At 38.4% G+C, this 22,065-nt stretch overlaps 2 protein-coding genes across 4 annotated transcripts in view; both read left to right on the top strand.

Moving 5' to 3' along the window:
• Nucleotides 1-183: 183 nt before the first annotated feature.
• Nucleotides 184-4,467, top strand: LOC126367341 (dolichyl-diphosphooligosaccharide--protein glycosyltransferase 48 kDa subunit). Its single transcript, XM_050010829.1, has 7 exons — nt 184-376; nt 473-711; nt 913-1,155; nt 1,785-1,928; nt 2,450-2,611; nt 3,503-3,733; nt 4,181-4,467. The coding sequence occupies exons 1-7, from the start codon at nt 247-249 to the stop codon at nt 4,334-4,336; spliced, it is 1,305 nt and encodes a 434-aa protein (XP_049866786.1). The 5' UTR covers nt 184-246; the 3' UTR covers nt 4,337-4,467.
• Nucleotides 4,468-4,892: 425 nt separating this feature from the next.
• LOC126367333 (leucine-rich repeat flightless-interacting protein 2) overlaps nt 4,893-22,065 on the top strand; it is a 53,792-nt gene continuing 36,619 nt past the window's right edge. Inside the window, exons 1-2 of one of the 3 annotated variants that reach the window (XM_050010820.1) lie at nt 4,893-5,332; nt 6,716-6,815. In XM_050010820.1, the coding sequence (XP_049866777.1) occupies nt 6,738-6,815 (78 nt within the window). In that variant the 5' untranslated portion in view covers nt 4,893-5,332; nt 6,716-6,737. Of the gene's footprint in view, nt 5,333-5,407; nt 5,828-6,715; nt 6,816-20,109; nt 20,894-22,065 lie in introns of those variants that run through there. The other 2 variants (XM_050010821.1, XM_050010819.1) reach the window with 2 other exon arrangements.

The following is a 22,065-nucleotide window of genomic DNA, read 5'->3' as shown; positions in this document are numbered from 1 at the left end:
CTTATGCTTTCATAATATTACTTCTAATATATATATATTTAGAAATAAACAGTAATAATATAAAAAAAAAAAATTAAAGACTTGGCATATCGCCAAGTAAAAAAAACTTTTGATATCTATGGAACTTGGCAGATATTTGTCATAGACAAGGTAACAAACATCGAGATATTAAAAAGTAAATTAATATTGTCTTTGGTGTTTAGTTGGTACACGTCACTTCTCTTAGGTTATTGATACCGATAAAAAATGAATTTTCCTCTAATTTTAGGCATATTTGCCTGTTTTTCTCTAGCACTAGCGGATAAAGAAACATTAGTTCTTGTGGATAATCTTAATGTTAGAGAGACACACTCTCAATTCTTCAAGTCTTTACAAGGTAAGTTCGGATCGATTGCGTGTCGGCAAAATGCCGGTATAACATACTTTCTGTCCGTTTATATTCCAATTAAATGTTTATAAATCTTCTTTGCAGACCGTGGCTACACCCTGACGTTCAAATTAGCTGATGATAGCAACTTAGTGCTTTCTAAATATGGTGAATACTTGTATAAGAATCTCGTAGTGTTTGCTCCTTCTGTGCTGGAATTCGGCGGTCAGATTGATACGGAGGCGATCACGAAGTTCATCGACGATGGCGGCAACCTACTCATGGCTGGAAACGCAGCCGCTGGCGACGTATACAGGGAGATTGCTTCAGAATGTGGTTTTGAGGTACTGTAAATGTCTAGCTATATCATCAATTTCATATATGGCATTGTTGTGTAGTAGATACTACAAGACCAAAATATTTATTTCCTCTATAAAAAATCATGGTAATATCTGTAGACACTGGAGCCTAAACTAGTACTGATTGCATTTATTTTTACTCACATAACACACACAGCAAATGAAAATTCTATTTGTGTTTCTCAGATGGATGAGGAGTCGGCAGCGGTGATCGACCATTTCAACTATGACGCATCAGATGATGGAGAACACACCAGGATTGTTGTATCTCCAAAGAACCTCATCAATGCGCCAACAATTGTAGGCTCACACAATACCCAGCCAATCTTGTTTGAAGGCACCGGTCTTATCCTGGACAAAGATAACAGTCTTGTTCTGCCTATTCTTACTGCTGACAGCACTGCCTACAGCTACAACCCTAAGAGCCAGGTAAGTCAAAAAAAATGTTTGAATTTATACTTTATGTCAACCTAACCTGATGTTTTTTTACTTGATTGATCATATGAAATTAAAATAGTAGAGTTGCCTGGGTGCTTGAAAGCAGTTAAGGTATAAGAGGTTAAATAAATAATGTTTTATTGGCAACAAACAAAATACAATCAGCTAGAGGCTGATGCCTTTTTTTAAGCATATAGGGCTTGTATTAGAAGGCACCGCTCTTCCAAAGTAGGTAACAAAAATATTTTACACTTTTTTTATTTTTATTGTTCTACCACACTTACACATTACTAATTAAATTATAATTTACATACATGCAAAGGAGGGATGTGCCAGTGTGTGTGTGGTTAAAGTTAAACTACCATTTCTCGGGTCATACCATAATTTCATATTGGTATAATAAAAGTAGCTAAATTAGATTATGTATTATTTTATGTGCATAAACTTTTATGTATTAAAAAAAATAAAGTCACAATTTTATTTAAAATAATTTTATTGTTTATTGTTCAACTCACAAAGGGATTTTATCATTAATTTGTTTTTCCTGAATAGCTTGACTAATTCTTGTATTATGTCGATTTCTGACTCCCTGAAAAATCACTTTTTAACAAAATTCTTAGGTGAAGGAGTACCCTCACGCCGTCGGTCGCAAGACGGTGCTGATCGCGGCGCTGCAAGCTCGCAACAACGCGCGCATTGTGTTCAGCGGCTCCCTGTTCTTCTTCTCTGATGAGGCCTTCGATTCCCCAGTCTCCAAAGTTCATGTGAGTACTGTACTTTAGTTTAGTTTTAAAGTTTATTATTGAAAATTAAGTGAATTACTGACTGTATTTAATTACTATTACTTGTCACATATATAAAAATCATTAAAACTGTAAGTAAATCTTCTACTAAAAGTTCAAAATTTCCTTGCAAAGTAAATATAAAAGTATTGGTCGTGCGTAATTTATTTTTTACGAAATGCTAACGTAGGGCGGGATGACGTCAGATGGGCTAAACTTGAAATGTTAGCTGTCACTTTTGAGCATTCCTGCATTCTTAGCACCGTAAACGCGCGCGGAGAGAAAGAGTCGCGACTCTTTCTCGCCTCGACATACGTCACCCGTCACTCTCACAGTACTGCACAGAAAGAGACAGATGATCTCTGTCGCGGCGAGAAAGAGTCGCGTGCTTACTGTGCTAGGCCCACTGGTCTTCTTATACCATGACTTTAAGAAGCATTTATTTTTATTTTTGATGTATCTGTGGCATCCTCCTCTTACTTTCTTATCTTTAACATCCACAGGGTGATAAAGTAAAGTCCGAACTGTCGGGCAACAAGGCCCTGGCGCTGAATCTGAGCGAGTGGGCGTTCGGCGAGCGCGGGCGGCTGCGCGTGCGCCGCGTGTACCACCACAAGCAGGGCGAGAAGGACTCGACCAACACATACACCATCACTGACAATGTTGTAAGTAGATATACCCTTAAAATACATAGATTCACGCCTATTTCCCACTGGGGTATGCAGAGACTATAGAATTCCATTTGCTTCGATCCACTACTACTCAATACTCTTAAATAACTTTATAAGTAGTAGACTCTCATTCCACAAGTTCCCAAATCCTAATGCGTGTTTAAACAGTCCTTATTAGTCACTTTGTCTACTTACTAAACTATATCTTTGAAAGGATCAGAAATACAAAATAACATAAAGTATCTCCTGTCTAGTAGCCCAAGTAGGAATTATTTTCTTGTTGAAAATGCATCAAAAGAAAGGTATTAGAAGTGTCTGATAGACTCCAATAGTGTAAGGCTAGAAGCTATTGCAACCCACAAGGTCCTATGCATGGAAAAATAGCCCTTATGTGTCTGTTTGTGTAAACAAACTCTTACAGTGTAAACTGTAAGAGGCTTTAAAAGGACCAGAATTTAAAAAAATAAATAAAGAGATCTCCTGCATAGTGCCCAAGTGGTATTTTCTTTTTTATTCTGTCTCTGCCTGCCCCAACATTTGAAAACCCACCAAGAGTAGGGTTTGATTAAGGCCGTCTGATGAAGATGGTCAAACAATCTGGAGGAAATAGCAGGCCCACTATGGCTAAGAAGAGCAAGAAATAAAAATACATGGAAATCGCTAGAGGAGGCCTTTGTGTCGAAAGGACGCACTACACAGGGGATTGTTAGCACTTTATTTATTTTATCATTGTAATCCTGTTCTATGTGTTTAACTAAATAAAAGGCTTTGAAATTGAAGGCTGTCTGACAGATAATGTAGGGCTAGCAGCTATTCCAGGCGGGTTGCTGGCACGTTGGAATCAGGTACATGCAATAATTGATTTTATATTACTCATGTCAACAGGTCTACCAAATCGAGATTGAAGAGCTGAAGAACGGCAAATGGCAGCCGTTCGACGCCAACGATGTTCAGCTGGAGTTTGTCCGCATCGACCCGTTCATACGCACCACATTGAAGAAGAAGCCCAACGGGGTCTATGAGGCGGTGTTCAAAGTGCCCGATGTGTGGGGCGTGTACCAGTTCAAAGTGGACTACGATAGAGTTGGATATACTAGGCTCTATCATTCTACACAGGTCAGTATCAGGAAAACATAAAATTTCAACAGTAAATTCATTAGTTCGGCCCCCTCGGCACAGAAACCGAATTATATCAACGCTTCGATCAATAGACGCAGCAAATGCTATCTACGATTAAAGACGTCGTACGGTTATTGGTCGAAACCTTAGATATGATTTGTGTAAGCTGTCAAAGAAGCAGGGTATTTTGTTACAAATAAAATAAAAACATAAGTAGAGCTGCTTATTTCAAGCTGTCAGATCCTCGTCTGATCTTACTCAGATATACCGATGTTAATTACATTTAAGTTTATCTGGATAAGTGTTTCTTTACATGACTTTAGCAGCAATGGTTGTCTATTCTATGACGTCTGACTGCCATAAACTATAAAAGTGAAGTGAGTTTATCTCAGTATTGTCATTGTTTTTCTTTTTTTTTATGAATTTTATATTTTTTGTTGGCAGGTGTCGGTGCGTCCGCTGCAGCACACGCAGTACGAGCGGTTCATTCCCAGCGCGTACCCGTACTATGTGAGCGCGTTCTCCATGATGGTCGGCGTGTTCCTCTTCTCCTTCGTCTTCCTCTACTACAAGGAGGACACCAAGGCTAAGAGCGAATAGACTGTCTCCGTCGCATTAATGTAATATCTAGTGTATTTTATGTTTGTGATTTCTAAGTTCACAAAAGTTGATTGTTCTACCCACTGTTTGTTCTGGCTGGTAAGTGTGTACGGAAAATAGTGAAATAAAATGCTATTTATAATTAAGTAATTGGTTTTGTTTATTTTTTCCTGAATTAGTATTACAAATGGTATTAAAATATAATGATAATAAATAAGAGATCCGCCGAATATTCGGTTTCGGTGTCGCATATGAATGGAAATCATTATGTTTGTTCAGAGGAAGTATCCTCTGATGCAAGGACCAAGTATTAGAATTTTTATTTCTTATACTTGCTCTTAAGATTTCATAAAAACTGAAGATTTGCCGAATATTCGGATCGATAATAGCTTAACGGAATAATATTTCTAATAATAAACATCCCACTCTTGGGTAAATTATATTTCATTTATGTAAATTATAGGCTATTTGTTATGTAAAATATAATTTTAGTTCCTACCTACAACCAAATAAATGCCACAAATGGCGACGAACGCCGTAGAATACCGCAAAGAAAACCATTTTATTCATCCAACAACTACAAATAAACTGATCGCATCACTTGTTGACAACCTTCGTTCATATATTTTTGAACGCGACGGTTTGAAATGGCAATGGCATGCATGTCATACTGGCTTTTGTAGAACTAATTTTAGTGAAAAATGTTGTAATTTACACATTCCTAATCCCACAAACTGGTTAATTCGACATAAGAATAATCTGAAGTGCCAAATAACTGCTCACGTTTAGTGGAAAGTGTGATCGTGTTGTACTATCAATGTGATTCGTGTAGGCAGTGAATTGGTGTCCCCGTATTTCTAATATTTGGCAAAAAATTGTGTTTCTTGCGTGTTGCATTGTTGATTAGAGTTATCGCCCGTCGGAGTCGCGTTGAGCGGCCGAGGACTCGTTGCAGGGACTGTTGCAGTGATGTGTTTACATCTGTGAATTGTCCCAGTGAGTATGATGTCATTGTAGTGACTGCCATAAAAAATATGTTGGCTTTGTGCCCATTACTTTTCCTGCTAGTATTATAATTCCGATACGGTTTCGCCGGGGGGATCCACGCGGATGAAGCGCAATGAACTGTAGGTTAAAGCCAACTTGTTCTAGATAATTATGTAAATGAGACTGTTGGTGATCCCGTATGTCGCGAGCGCGAGGCTGCGAGCTCCTCGAGTTTGCTAAACGACCAAATTAAAACAAGTAAAACACATTTGTAGCAGTGGTGATGTGATACATGTTTTGTTAAAGTATTGTATGAATGTGGATATGATATCACTTTCAGACATAAGTTACTGGTGTCTAAACTTCGCATTTGAATATAGACGTTAGTTGCGGTGTTTTGTGATTGATTGTTATTCTACATGAAAGCAGAGACCAATTAGCAGCATACCACAGAGATGTTAATAGCGGAATTAATTAGGAACAAATTAACATTGTTTTGAAAACGTAAGTCATAGATAACCTTATTCTACCTCGGCAGAGATAAGGCATGCCTAGGGGGGTGTTAGTCTATTTTGTTCTATAGATTAGTTCACTGAAGGCTAAGCATTGTCAAAGCCTAACCTTGGCTATTCTTTATAATTACTAAGCTACGCTTCAGTAAGTACAGTTATTCAATGCTAGTTAGATAAGAATACATTTACTTTAATTCAAATAGGAAAACTGTGTCAATGAGGTAAACAAGTTGGCAGTCACTTAGTTGTTTATTTGCTAATTATAATCCAGTGATTAATGTACTTGTACATGTGTTAAATGTTATAAAATGTACACATTTATATCCATATAAATAAAGGTAGGTACCTAGGTATATTCAATTTTTTCATATGCAATCTCATAAAGATGTTTAAAAAGTATGTAAACCCTGCGCTGCAGCCATCTGAGGCAGCCGCTATTCAATGACACTGTCATGAAAAGTGTGTGAACAAAACATTACAAAGAACAGAACTAACCTGTCTGTATCATATTATTGTATTGTAAGACTGCAGATTTGATGATGATTGTAAGACTATATGATAAAAAGAAACATATATAAAATATGCTTGTAAATATTTTAAGAATGATTATATTATGTTTCATTTTTTCACTCGACCTGGGTCTGCATTTTCTCCTTTCTCCTGCCCTGAGACCCTAAGGGAAAAAGGTAGATCGGAGTCCCTCTCTATAAACATGGTGTTTCCTAAAACTTATTATTAATATATAAAAAATATATTATTATTATTAATAATAATAATATTTTCTTTTTGTGTATGTGATTTCACAAAAACATAGAAAATAATAAAATCAAAAATGATTGTTATTGTGATAAATAATAATGAAAATGCTTCTATTTTACAGTAGTCACAGTGACAAACAAGACATGGATCCATCACGACGTCAACGTACACAGACCAAGGCCACGGCTGAGGAGCAAGCCCTGGACCAAATTGCTAAGGAGGTTAGTAATATTTATAGTTGACAGTATACATTGGAGTGTTCCGTTAAAGCTATACTGATATTGTATTTAAGATAAATGTCTAATTTAGGACCGAAGATATTTCAATAAACTCACAAACAAATTAATGAAGGCCAGCTCAACTGAGTTTTGTTGGAATGCCTAACATAATTTATTGAAACATTTATGGAAAAAATAAACATTAACAAGTGTTGAATACGGTGTTTAAGAAATTATATCTGATACCATAATAATTGATTCTGATTGTCAAATAACTAGTGACTTTTTTCTATTTTCAATCTTTTTTCAATTATTTGGTAAGATTGAAAATGTTTATTCATTCACTTTTCACACTTTACTTCTCACTTCTTCTTTCTTCTCACTTTTCTTTACTGTGGGAATTGGATACTTTTGATATATCATATAGTGAAATATTTTATTAACAGCATACTGATCTATTCTTTTTTCTTTTTATTTATCATTTTTATTATCTTCTTATCTTATCTTATTTAGCCTATACGATCCAATTTTTATTATAAAGTATTATAAAACCAAAACATTACACATAAGCATTATGTTCCACACCTTTTATTTTGATTTTGATTAGTGTAATGTTTGGTATTAGTCAAATCTTAGCTATCATATGCCTGTACCATACCAATAATATTTTACGAAACCGAAATATTATAGTTTGCTGCAAAATCATGACTGTGAATGATGCGGTAAATGTTACTAAACACCAACACTTGACTAAATTATTGTCTACTCCAACATGATAGACAAGTTTCTTTATGGCTGATTCCTGCCTGGAAGAAATTGCTTGAGAGCAATAAGGCCGCCCATTTGTACCGTTGCTAAATGTTTGTATGTTTTGTTTGTGAGCAATAATGGATATTTGAGTGATTGAACTGTGTTGAAGAGACTGATTATTCTTTTTTTTTTATTAAAATATATAGCTTTGCATTTAACCACAATCTCACCTGATAAATGAAGATGTGGCTTCAGTACATGGTTACCTAGTACTAGACTAGGAGTCGAAGTGGTCGCCGTGGCCGAAATCGGTCGGAGAGATCATGTTTCACCTAGTAAGTGCCTATTAATTCTAGTTTTGAGAAAGAGTGAATACTTACTATGTTATCGGCCCAACGAGGCACTGTGACTGGCTCATGCATAGTACATCTGCCCGGACTACACTCTCTAGTCCATCTTAGGACTGCAGCACCAAGTGTGTGGCTGCAGGTTGCTTTCTCGTGTCATTTGGTTCTACCCTAATATTACAGTTTAATTAGTTACGCCTGCAACACAACAGATGGCGCTACTTACATGCATGCGTTACATTTATTTACCTTTACAACTAAGCATTCTAAATGAAAACAGGATTGTATTCAAATAAAACAAAGCAAAATACAAGCTTTAGCAAACAAATGTAGAGTCAATTTATGCTATATGTATGTATGTCTCGTTTCTTTATAGTGAAAACCACATTTTAAATGACATTTCGATGTGTTTTTTTTGTTAACAAATTCTCGTTATGTACAAGCTAGTTTCAGTCCAGATAAAAAATTGTGGTTTCAACTTTTACCCGGAATGAAATTCATTGATTGATTCATTCGTGCTCAGAGGTGAAAGGAGACATCGTGAGGAAACCCACATTTCCGAGAAATGCATATCGGAGGTGAGTTAACCTATATTAGGGCTGGTTTTCCCTTCGCGGGTTGGAAGGTCAGACAGGTAATCGCTTCTGTAAAAACCGGACAAATCTTCAGGTTAGGTAAGCGGACCCTGTGAAAAACTGGAGATGATGAAATTGATCTAAATTGTTGAAAGTATTCGAGGTTTTGTTGATGAAGATCACATCAAAATGTGATTTTTCAAAAAGATTGTAAGGTTTTCACTATAAGACGACAATATCCATCCACTTGCATAGTTTTTTCGTTAAACTCTCTACCGTTTTGCATGTCTTACCAATCGTCCTTTCAGTACAACCGCAAATTGTTCACTGACATCACATTTGTTGATTCTGGCAACACAAACGTAATTTTAATTAAGTTGTACAACTATCTCTATCTCCGTCTTATATTCGTCGTAGTGAAGGACAGCGCTAATTCTTTTACTATCGGAATAAAATAAAGTTGTCCGACACAATCGGCAATTATTAACTTACAATGAATTTATTGCAAAAGTTAAACAATAAAAAGTAATTACTTTATCTTTGCTGTGTGGAGGATACTGATTAGATTATAATATTAAAGATAAATGATAATATTTCTAGGTATATGGCCAACTTATAATACAAAAATTAACACATTACGTAGCATCAAGTGTTATCCCCAAAAGGGCAGGCAGAGGTAATTAGTATTTACTACTGGTCAGTTATTTTTAAGTCCCGTGGTAATAGCGAGCGAGTACATATATGTATACATAAACAGCCTATATACGTCCCACTGCTGGGCACAGGCCTCCCCTCAATCAACCGGAGGGGGTATGGAGCATACTCCATCACGCTGCTCCAATACGGGTTGGTGGAGGTGTTTTTGCGGCTAATAGCAGAGGCCGACGGCTTAACGTCCCGTCTGAAGCATCGAATCATTTTACTTTTTCGGGAAATTAGGTGAATCAACCCTGCAATGTCGTTACTATACAAAGGACAGTCGTACAAAGTAATTTCGACAATGTTCCCATCGGGAAACGAACCCGGACCTCCAGATTGTCCGACGCTCTAACCACTAGACCACGAAAGCTATCAAACCTTAGCCAATTTTTATTCTACAAGAATATATTATTTTTTTATAGTCACACACTACTCACACACATCGCTTACTTACTATCGCGCTCGCAATCCCTATCGGGGTAGTCAGAACCACAACACGCGACAAAAACACTTACCGTACGCACGGAGATGTTTCACGATCTACAATACGAAATACTCTGGCTACTAGTACCAGACACGCCGCACTGGGGGTCGACTCCAACGAAAACTTGGACAAAATATGACGTATAAAAAAGAAGGACATACAAATAATCTGCTACGCAGATATAAGTCATGTACAACGTTAATGATTTTTTTTAAGTTAAGTATTTATAGATTGTAACCCTCGGAAGCAGCGTGGTCACTCCCAATACGAGCATATTAAATTGCTTACTGGGAGGTCCACAATTTCGATATTGTAAAATACTGGAGAAAAAAAAATAAAAAATATTTTATTTAAAAAAAAATGATTCCATTATTGCTATGTAGCAATCTTTGTTTAAAAGAATCTAACATTCTTCGCATCACATGTGAAAAATCAGTTCCTTCGTTATCAGCGAACATGCCAGTCGCACTACACCCCCACGGCAGGCCTAGCATACGTCGAGTAAGCATTTTATAATTTATCTTTGACCCAGTGAAATATGCATGCATTGTTTGAGGTTTACGTGGTTATTATCATAATTAAAACACATGATACCAGGTCCTTACCGCGATAAAATCGTATCCCCGAGTTTAACGCGTGTTTAACGTAATATGTGTTTTAATTATCCATAATAGTTATGCATACTGTAGTCTAGTAATGTCTACGTCGCACCACAGGTCGCGCCCACTGTGCAGCATCACCTGTAAAGAGCGACGTAAAATAAGACGCGATCAAAATACTCTTCCGTGTGCAAACACCTTTAGCGCATTGCATTTAGTATTAAATATAACACTACCTAAGCATATAGGTAGACTTCTGTAACCATTATTACTAACTTAAGGGCCGCGCTCTTTTTTGGTGTAGCATTCTCCATGCTACGTACTTTCGACTTCCGACTTTCTACTTTTGCTTTCTTTACCCTTATTTTCATAAACCCCCTTTCATAATTCAAATTCAAGGGTTAGGCAGAGCCATGGCTTATGACGACTTATGAGTGTGCTGTATAATATTGTGGCTGACTTTGCAAACTGACGTATCTGCAATTTACGATATTATAACTGACAATAGCAAAAGGTCCAAATCAGATTCGCCAAAAATTTCAGATACGTCAGTTAGCGACGTGAGCGATTATACATACATACATATGTATGTATATTTCGTGGCCAGATCTTAGAATTGATCATTTCATGATGTGCTCGTTCATTTCATGAATGGTCATATTTCATGAAATAGAATATCACTGATTGACCATGTCATGGTGTAGTTTGGCCAGATCAATGAACACAAAATGCTTAACGATATGGCCAAACGTTGGCAATCATATCGTAAAATTTGTAACATTATCCACCGGAAGCGGAGCTGGTCTCGATTATATTTAAAACTTGATTGATATTATAATCGATGAATCGAAGTAATTGTATCGATTAGGTAAATAGTTTTGAATGTAAGAAATTAATCGACTATTCGATTTTTTATTACACCACACCGCATACATTAACGATATGGCCAAACGGTGATTGAATATCATAAAATAAAATATCATTAGACGGCGATACGGCGCACCTAATATGACGTTGGTCTAACAGAAAGCTCGCAGAGGCGTGGATGCTTAGTTCACCATGTGATGGATGTAGGTATCTCTGACTACCCCAATTGGATATAGTCGTGAGCTTATATATAAACAAACAAGCCTTTCACCTTGTTATGTAGATGAAAATGTTTATTTAGGTTTCAAACGTAGACAGTTTAGGTGTAAGTATGACTAATTTTAACAGACTTTTGTTAGCATCCGATTATTAAGACAAAGATGCCCTGTTGCACTTATCCAGCTGACTTTATGATTCCATGTCACGGTATGTACGCGCAAGCGCATCGCGGCGTTAGTCCACGGAAATAGCCGCAGTGACAGTTGCTGCCACCGATATACATTCAATGGATATGACCGCAAGTGTAACCGGTCACTGAGAAATTGAGTAGCAACAGATAGCATGGTATGGACAGAGAGGAAAGTGATGAGTATGAAAGATTAACTCTCTTTGACCCAAACGTACATTTCTAGGCCTAAACGTACATACTGCGATCAGCTCCAGTATGTTTAAAAGAAAGGCCAGGCGTACTCTAAACCGGCATGTAAAAAAACTCGGAAAGCTCGGTGAGGTGTCGGTACTTACTTAAACTTGTGTGGATGTACGGTCACGAGCATTAATATGTATATACTTTAGTACCATGTCACATTAACTTTTTTGACAAATTGAACTGTAAGTCTCATTAAATGTCAAATATGTTAGTGCGACAGAGTCCTAAAGTGGGATATTGCTCATGACTGTAACTTTTGAGTACCCCAATAGGGTAGTTTCCAACTAGTCAAATCAATTACTTTTTACTAAACGTCCAAACACGAAACGTGTAAAAATGTCTGACTTATTATTACGTTTTTCTTATTAAAATTCATAAATAAGTTAAATAGAAAAAAGAAAATGTTTTTCGTTAGTTTTACATCTGTCTTTATTGAGTAATCAGAATTTCATAATTTATATTGAACTTAGTACACAGCCCAAATGGCAATTATATAAATATGCTATCTATTCGTTGTATATCTGTGGGTATTGCTATTTCGGATGCAGTGCAGCTCGCGGTTGCGGTTGTTTTGGTCGGCTGCACGGTCCTCGATGAAGTGGCATCTATATGTCAGAGGTGACAATTATGACGCCCGCTAATGGAGATGTTTGGGTTACCTACTTCCTCCTCCTCGCTTTCAAATCTAGATTTATGCAAGATAGTATTTTACTCTTTCATATATGCATGGGTGGATCCGGCGGGCGACTGGTTTGGTCGTGGGTGGCCACTGAAATTTTATGTAATTCTCTACGATATAGGTTGTCTGCGAGTTTTCCCTTCGCGGGTTGGAAGGTCAGAAGTCAGAAGTCGCTTCTGTAAAAAACCGGACCTGGCAAATCTTCAGGTTAGGTAAGCGGATACGGAATAATGCTAGGGAGATTTGTGTATCTACAATAATATAGTATTCTAACGCTTAATAAAATCTAAATAGTATCGTTTCAAGTTTATAGCGCCATTGGGGACATATTGATTCAACATTGACTGGGGTTTGGGTGGTCGTTGTCTATCAGTCGTCGCGTGCCATGAGTCAGTCAGATGCTTTGAATTTGTCATACTAAGTAGCTTCAACAAATTGCCTGGAATTGTTATTCTCGGTTGGTACTAAGTAGGAGTTTAAAGGTGGTGCATTTTATTCATGGTAATCGATCAAACAAACCGTTTTCAAGGGTAGGTTATAGGTACTTAAGGGTACTTTTTGAATGCAGTTTTTATGAGAAAGTGTTTTACTTCCTAATACTGAGAAACGAGAAATTTTCTACTAAAATACGAATAAATCGCGTTCAAGTTATGCATATATAAACAGCCTATTTCTTCGAGGCAATGACGTCATAAATCGTCTGAAACAGACGTATAAGGCCAATGATGATATACGTCCCACTGCTGGGCACAGGCCTCTCCGAAAATGCATTTCTCGGGAATGTGGGTTTCCTCACGATGTTTTCCTTCACCGCTGAGAACGTGATTATCATTTATGATCCAAACATGAATTGGAAAACAAATTCGACAATCATTGGTTTAAGCCTGTGCTGGATTCGAACCTACGACCTCAAAGAGGCAAGTGTTCTACCAACTGATCTACCACGGCTCTCCTATAACATTACTGACCACAAGGTATTAATAGGCTTATCATATTACTACGGAAGCATACTAGCTACGAAGCATACCAGGACAGACGGTTCCGCGAGACGACGCGAATATCCTGCGCGCGCGCCATTCATGTGTAACACCTGTTTATGTTATATAACTGGTCAATCTGGTTCTAAAGAGAGTTGTTGTAATTTAAAAATCTATTTTTATTCAAATATGGAATGTTTTGTTCATTTAGTGATTGCCTAGTGGTCATCAGGTGTGGAGATCAGGAGGGAGGAAAACTTTATTGCACTAAAAAAGTATCAATTATCTATAGAATATTTAGGCCCATGGTAATTCTAATTTATAGGGCCAAGTTTCGAATCCTAGATGCGCCGGTCAAAATCATTTTGCTAGAGTCAGACGTGATTCGAAAGGCACGTTAAGCCGTTGGTCCCGGCTGCTATTATATACAATAGAATATAATATAGGTACTTTATTGCACACAACATACAAAACTCGTAAATCAAGTAAACAAGTATATATATGACAAACATTCTAGTCATCCCATATACTCAAATTTTGCCTGGAAGAAACTGCTACCTAGCTATAAGACCGCCGTATTGTACTCTTTCAATCTCTTTTATTTATTTTTCTACTCCTCTACTTTAATCTGGCATTTAAATAACCAAAAAGTCTAATATAAGTACATACATAATTAAACTCTTTGAAAAAGTGTACGCTCTATGGCCTATAAAAGCATTGTTTACAAAGTGTAACTGTACTATAATGTCGCCAAAAAAGCATTGTTGTTGTTTTTTTTTTTTGACCTGGAAACTGGCACCTTTACTTTGTTTGGTGCCATAGATATACTATAAAAAAAAAGTATACATTTGCCGCCATTTTCCCGCGCGTTGGAAAATAAATTGGAAAATTTTTGTGTTTCGTTTAAAATTACGTCGTCGTAGAAAAAGTATTGTATGCAACGTTGTATAACTAGGTCAAAAAATGCTCGTGGCGTCTCTTATTGCGATGTTCGCCAAGGCTCACATCGCAACTCACGCCACTCGCATTTTTTGACCCTTCTTATACAACTGTTGCATAAAATACTATTATTTTATTTAAGGAAAACCAACAGTTATAAAATACAGAAAGTAGACAAAAAACATAACAGTTGAAAACTAATTACAGGTTTCCACTGATAACCCTAAACTAGTTAATATGATATCAGAGAGTTGTGCACAGGCAAATTAAAGTTAAAATAAAGAACATAAAAAGAAGATTAGGCATCAAAAAACCTTTGACTGAGTAATCTCCTCGCCGCTGCAAAACCGGTGTTAAACAAGTCAAAATCAACTTCCTTACAAAGTTTATTTAAATTATTACACGCTCGCCATACATAGGTGTTCTGTCTATAGTTTGTTGAGGCCGAAGGTAGAGAAAGGTTTTGTTTTTCATATTTGTAATTCCTGTGTGCAGAAAAGTAATTGTTATTTATTTAATTATGTTAGTCTTTACACAAAACCCAAGCGGAACCTGTGAAAAACGGGATAGTACTAGGGGGATGAAGAGTCTTTACACAGAACTCCCAACCAATATGAATGGATTAGTCTTCCAGTTTCACTTGTGTCTGTTTATAGCAGTCCACTTGAGACTCGGTAAGCTTGTTCAAGTGTTTATATCAGTTGATGATGTGTTATTTTCTCTGAACTGAACTCTTCAGATGATTCAATAGGTAATTAATGGCCCCTTTATGTTTTATTTGTATTTAGTCTTCGTTTGTCCCACTGAGTTTCGACCCACATAAAAAAATCAGTAAGTCTATTGGAAAGAAAATTCCCAGTAGTTCAACTGGTAAGACTACTCGGTAAGCTTACTGGGAATAGGGGAAAAATTCTAGTCTAGGTCGTTACAAACCATATGCCATATCCCAAAATATTATTTTAATCATTTCATTCCCGCTTCGTCCTATTTTATATTCCTTCTCCGGCCCATGCCATTTTATATGCCAAAGCTTAATAATTGCTTAGGCCAAACTTACCATTTTGTACATTCAGCAAATAACCAAGCAATTAAAACAGTCAAACCGACTTCATAATCGATCTCATAAAAAGTAACAAATAATATTATACAGGACCGCGAAAAATGGAAAGAGGAAGGGGAGGCCTTTGCCCAGCAGTGGGATCTTGCAGGCTAGATTAGATTAGATTAGAATATTATATATTTTAAACGTGATTTTTAAAACTTTTTTAGTTTAAACTCGAGTAGTGAAATGCATTTTCGAAGGTATGTGAGTTAACCTGGTTTTCCCTTCGTGGGTTGGAAGGTCAAGACAGGCAGTCGCTTCTGTAAACCGGACATGTCAAATCTTCAGGTTAGGTAAGCGGACCCTGTGAAAAACGGGATGTTGCTAGGGAGATGATGAATTTCATAATTTATCTTTGACCTAGGAAACTCCCAATTGGTGTAGACAGAGGTTCATCGCATGATGAACGAAGTACCGACGCAAAATTGATGTATAATTATGGTACTATGTGTATAATTATGTACACATAGATGATGATGTATAATTATTGTAACAGCCTCCGTGGTCTAGTGCTTAGAGCGTTAGGCTCACGATCTGGAGGTCCGGGTTCGTTTCCCGATGGGGACATTGTCGAAATCACTTTGTGAGACCTTTGTTTGGTAAGGACTTTTCAGGCTTGAATCAACTGATTGTCCGAAAAAGTAAGATGAGTCCGTGCTTCGGAGGGCACGTTAAGCCGTTGGTTCCGGCTATTAGCCGTAAAAACACCTCCACTAACCCGCAGTGGAGCAGCGTGGTGGAGTATGGTCCATACCTCCTCCGGTTATTTGAGGGGAGGCCTGTGCCCAGCAGTGGGACGTATATAGGCTGTTTATGTATAGTACTATGTGACAACCACTACAAAATCAATAGAAACTAACAGTAACCAGGGCATTTATAGGAATTGGGACGTCTGGACGCGAATCAGGTGATAGGTCGTTAACCTTCCCATCGATCGTGGCCCAGTTACGCCCGGACCCGCCTCCCTGCACTGTATTGACCCCCCCTCCCTCCAAAGGAATCCTGGGTATTACAAGTAATACCCGGGATATCATACTATATGTATGTAGATTCTACGCTATGTTAGCTATTTCAGCATGGCCGCCTTCTACGCGTTTATATAACTGTATATTCTGTCTCTATTCTATAGTTTGTTATCTACAGTAAGAGGGTCCTCCATGTGGGTGGGATTTGGTACGATATCATATTGGCCAATCGACGATTTTTTACTAAAGATGAGAGCGGAAGAGGCGAAAGTGGTGTGTCAAAGTTGTCATCATCAGAGCCACGCTCTTGTCGGTGTAGCATTTTCCATTCCAGTCTATCAAAGGCCAATTCTTTGACTTCCCTATAAGACACGACGTTAACCTTTTCTTTAATCTGTTCCATGTAAGCTCTTCTTGGTCTTCCCCTTCCTCTCTTTCCTCAAAAAGTCAAAGTTGTAGTAAGTGGAATTTCGTGGTCTCTACCTACCCAAAAGCGACATAGGTGTGATCTTTATGTATGTGATTTAAGCTTTAATACTGTGTCACTAATAACACAGTTAGACTATTATACTATCACATTGGTCTAACAGAAAGCTCGGTGAGGTGTGGGTACTTAGTTCATCTTGTGATGGATGTACCTGTGGCTACCCCACATGGGATATAGACGTGAGCTTCATCATCATCAGCCCATTAACGTCCCCACTGCTGGGGCACGGGCCTTCCCTATGGATGGATAGGGAGATCGGGCCTTAAACCATCACGCGGGCCCAGTGCGGATTGGTGGTTATGAACGACTGCTAATGCAGCCGGGACCAACGGCTTAACGTGCCTTCCGAAGCACGGAGGAGCTCGAGATGAAAACTTTTTTTTTTTTTGTGGTCACCCATCCTATGACCGGCCTTTGCGAAAGTTGCTTTACTTCAACAATCGCAGACCGAGCGCGTTAACCGCTGCGCCACCGAGCTCCTCTCCTCAGCTCCTCAGACGTGAGCTTATGTTATGTAAAACTGTTGTTATGAGAAGAATGCCTTTACTGGTAGGCCGCAGATTTGCACACTTCAAGGAAAAAGTTTAAATCGTGTGAAAATCTTGCGTATGTGAATGATAATTTATGCCGATCACATTTATACATTGTTTGTGGGTCGATCGCGTGTCCCACTTTCTGGTCCTATATATATCCTCCCAAAAGGCTGCCTGGGGCTTATACTCCCTTATGCCGCCCAACCCCCGAATCTAGGTTATCTCTGATAAATGTTCCGGTGGCCTTATTTTTGTACCAGATGGATTTTGTTACTTTAATCTAACGACCTCCATTGTCCAGTGGTTGTGCGTTAGGCTCACGATTCGGAGGTCCCGGGTTCGAATCCCAGTGGGGACATACCATAAAAATCACTTTGTGATCCCTAGTTTGGTAAGGACATTACGGCTGATCACCTGATTGTAGTAAGATGATCCGTGCTTCCGAGTTACGTTACGCTGTTGGTCCCGGTTACTACTTGCTGATGTAAGTCAGTAGTCGTTACATGAGCCATGTCAGGGCTCTTGTAACGACTACTTACTCTTTTGCGGCTCAATAATAAGCCTGACACCAGCGTAGATGAGGTTGGTACTGCGCCTCACAACCCACACGATAGAAGAAGAATCTAAGAAACAAATTTGTGAATTATTCATGCCTGTAGTCCGCCCGTCGTATCAGGGTGAGTAGAGTCACAAGTTGCGAAATAAAATTAGGTGGACCGTTTTCGTAAATTAGCTAAATATACACATAATATTTATATCATCGTTTTTACTGAAAACCACTTAAGCTTATTTTTATAAACTACATTCCGATGGGATTTTTGTTAACAAAACCTCGCAACAGAGAGTAAAAACCTAAGCAAAAAAATAACAGCTGTAGATTCAATAAAAAGGTTGTTGTTAAAGTTTCTATTAGCAGATGTAGACCGCGCTTTGGTTATTTTTTATATTCAATTTTATCCCTTCTCTACCACTACTGTAACTAGAGAGATAAATGCCGGTTTGTCCAAAACACTCACCTGCCTAGCATGAACCATCATCATAAACTCTCTATATCCCTGTCGTTATAACCACACCATAAAAACTGCACATCCCGGACACTTCATACAAAAAAAAACCTCGTTTTACACGGACACTACACATTGACGTTGTCATACTTACACGCGCATCTGTGTGTATGACGTCTGACGCTCATACGATTGAAGACTAAAGTAAGACCGAGGGGGGTGAGGTAAACCTAGCTCAGCGTGGGGAGCGGAGAGTTTCCGTTCTATACGTAGTTATTAGGTATTCCTTATTCTATGGTTATAGGCAGCTCTGACGTCAGTAGGCATCGATCTGTCTGCAGCCCCTCCCACTGGCTGATGCAACTCCGAGCTTTTTTGCGACACCCCCCACCGCCACCCCTACTGTACTGGGCAGTGCTGCCTATTGTATCTTGTGCTCTGTGTAATGGTGGGGGTGTGCGCTGTATGCTTACAGAAATTTCTGGAATAGTTTTTCTAGAATCAATAGCATTATGTGTAGAGCGCAAAGTTAGAAAGAGAGGAGATAAACTTTGACATCAGTATAGTAACACAATATTAATAAAAAAACATATAACATAAGATCACACCTGTATCCCTAAAGGGGTAGGCAGAGGTGTATAGTACACCCACTCGACGCCAGCTATATTTAAGTCCCATTTAATAAGGGGCGAGCGAGTCTATTGCCATTAACCGGGCACAAATCCTGGAGACCAACAAAAACATCAACCAGTAATCAATTAAAACATATTTAGACTTGTGAAAATATGGGTCTACGAACACCGTGGTGAACTATGCACCATAGGTACCTCTTGTTGATTGAAAGGAAAATTGTGCCTAGTAGAAGGCGGTACTGAGACTCATTTTGTATGTTCAACTCCAGCTGTTTACTTACTAAAACATTCTTACAACCGTGGAAGTGAATTTGAAAGCAAGAACATTGTAACACTTTTAATGCTGACGTCAAAATTTTGCAACTTCACTGAGGAAGCGGCTACCGCGTGCAATAATAATTACGCAACATGCGGTGCGGTCTTGCGTATGCGCATACAATTAGAACTTTATTTCCTACAGCGTAAAATGCACCTTATAGTCTTTACGGCTTTTTAACTGTAATGTCCTATATATCTGCTGCATATTTATCGGGAGCTATAACTTCCATGTTTCTATTAATAATCTCATTTGAGTCAAAGTAAACTTGATATTAGTTGAAAACGTTTATCGTTCTTAAACGCAGAATTTATATTTATTAACCTCCTTAGGTAATATTCAATAATTCCAGTTTATTAATGGTCAGTATTATTTAAATATACCGTATTGATTTTATTGTAGTTTGCGTTTGAATTTGAAAATTACATATTATTTTTGATCTTGTAAACCGTAAAACCCACAACACGCAAAACGATTCAAAATTAAAACACCGTTATTCAGCCGTCCCCTACTAAAACCACTAACCATCCAAACCACATAAAAATAAGCACAATAACGTCTTAAATGTGCAAAAAAAGGTGTTTCAGTGGGTGCGTTGTAAGGGCTGGGGGGTGGCATGCCCGGGCCCGGTGGAGGGGGGCAGTCAACGACCGCCGCCGCCGTCTCGAGCGCGAGAGTACGGCTGTTTCCCAGTTTACCCCGAACCTCTCACAATAGGCGGTCGTGTGTGAAAACCGGCTGCAATCACCGATTGCATTAATTATTAGCGGCGCGAGACGTGGCGCGAATTCACTGTCTTCGGCACGTGTTATAAACTAATTACATTTACCGGCACGTTTTTTTCGGCTGACTCGTTTCGACGGCACGTTTCGAGTCTACAGTGACAGACGTTCAGCGTGAAAGCGTGCAAGCTGCATCGATCTAAAATAGACGTTTTTATTTATGTTTGAACAATGTGTCGCGCTTCCTCGTGACGGGTTATGAGTTATGGTCGTGTTGAACAGACTATTAAGAGAATCGTTGACTGTATTATAAGCGGGTCGTATTTTAACGTTTTGAATGGGCAAAGGATAAGAATATCAACAGCCAAGAACGTCTTTACGTCTTGAAGAAGATTGTACAAACACCAAAGAGGAAGAATCAATCCAGATTTCTTCAAAGAGCTGAATTCAAGAAGATCTTTCTTCATACTGCAAATGATCCCAGACAGAGTCCATTAAAGATCAAAACCAATGATATAAACTACAACATGGTGGTGAAGCTAGGATTGGCGATGGTGGTCGGCGTGGCCCCGGCTCTAGTGTCCTGGTGGCGCGGCCAAGGGCCTCAGTTGCCGGCCCCACTGGTGCTCAGTCCGTGCTCAGACAAGGCCCCAAGATGGCCCCCGCGGCGCTCGCCGTCGCTGTCAGACTGTCTCGAGAGCAGCAGTGATGAGGAATCGTCGCGGTCCATCGTCTGCCATGTTAGGCCGAAGCTTGTAAGTAATCTGATGATTTTTGTTGAGTTTTACTTGTCCTCTATCCAGCCTGTTAGGGATCACGGGCGCGAGTTTAGTAGAATTCATACTTAACAGGGTAAGCAGACAAAAGAAAGCAACTTGCAATTAGATGGATAATGATGAACTTGGTACGTAGTGATCAGCCTATGTAGAGTTAAAAATTAATAATCTTCTTCTCTTTTTTCGTTGTGAGGTCAATGACCGATCTGATCAACCCTGATGTCAGAGTTACTGTTGAACCACCAAAAGCCTCTTGGCTCAGCTAACAGCTACATATTACGGGTAAATAGAGACCGGTAGCGATTGCTGATAAAGTAATTATAAACCAATTATAATTATTAAGTAGTGAATCAGGTTGGCGTTGAATCAAATGGAGGCGTGTACTTATCCCAACGAGGCGTGAATCGAATCGCCCTCCGGCGCCAGGGGTCTACTTCTCAAACTGTCTATTTCGCATCATTACCCACTTCTCTGTTTGACTACTTCGCTAACTGCCTACTTAGCAAACAGTCTGTTTCGCATTCCGCCTACTTTTCAATTGAACTACGTCTCAATGCCAGGATACCTAAAAAGCCAACTTTCTTCTCATTTGTTCATAAACTGCGCAAAGAGGGAAAACATTTCGATTTTCAAATTCAAAGATGTTTGTTCCACCCTTTGAAAAAAAACCGCAAGAACTGTGATATACAATTTGATCAAAAATTAGAAAAACACGTGTGCCAATTAGAAGCTAACGAAATAACAATTATAGAATATTTACAAAAAACTGTTTATATGCGATTAAAATTTAATTAGTGTTTTTAAGTTTTTCTTTGTTATTACATTACAATTTAAGTTTAATTTCATTTTAAGTTTGTTTGGTTAATAAAAATAATATAATACAAAACGTAATGAATAATTTTCTATTTATCAGTACTTTGTTCGTTCTTTGACAAGTAGGTAGTTTGCGAAGTGGTCTCTTTGAGAGTAGGCGGAATGCGAAATAGACTGTTTGATAAGTAGGCGATTTGCGAAGTTGTCTCCACGAAAAGTAGTCAAAATGAGAAATAGACTGTTTGAGAAGTAGACCCCTGGCGCCGGAGGGGTGAATCGGGCTGTCTGGAGGGGTCAAAAATGGACCTTTATGTGTTCAGCGGGAGGGTTCAGATAGC

Source organism: Pectinophora gossypiella, chromosome 6 (genome assembly GCF_024362695.1).
Source record: "Pectinophora gossypiella chromosome 6, ilPecGoss1.1, whole genome shotgun sequence".
NCBI classification, from domain to species: domain Eukaryota; kingdom Metazoa; phylum Arthropoda; class Insecta; order Lepidoptera; family Gelechiidae; genus Pectinophora; species Pectinophora gossypiella.
Note: the sequence above shows the minus strand (reverse complement) of the source record. Positions and strands in the feature narration are given on the sequence as shown.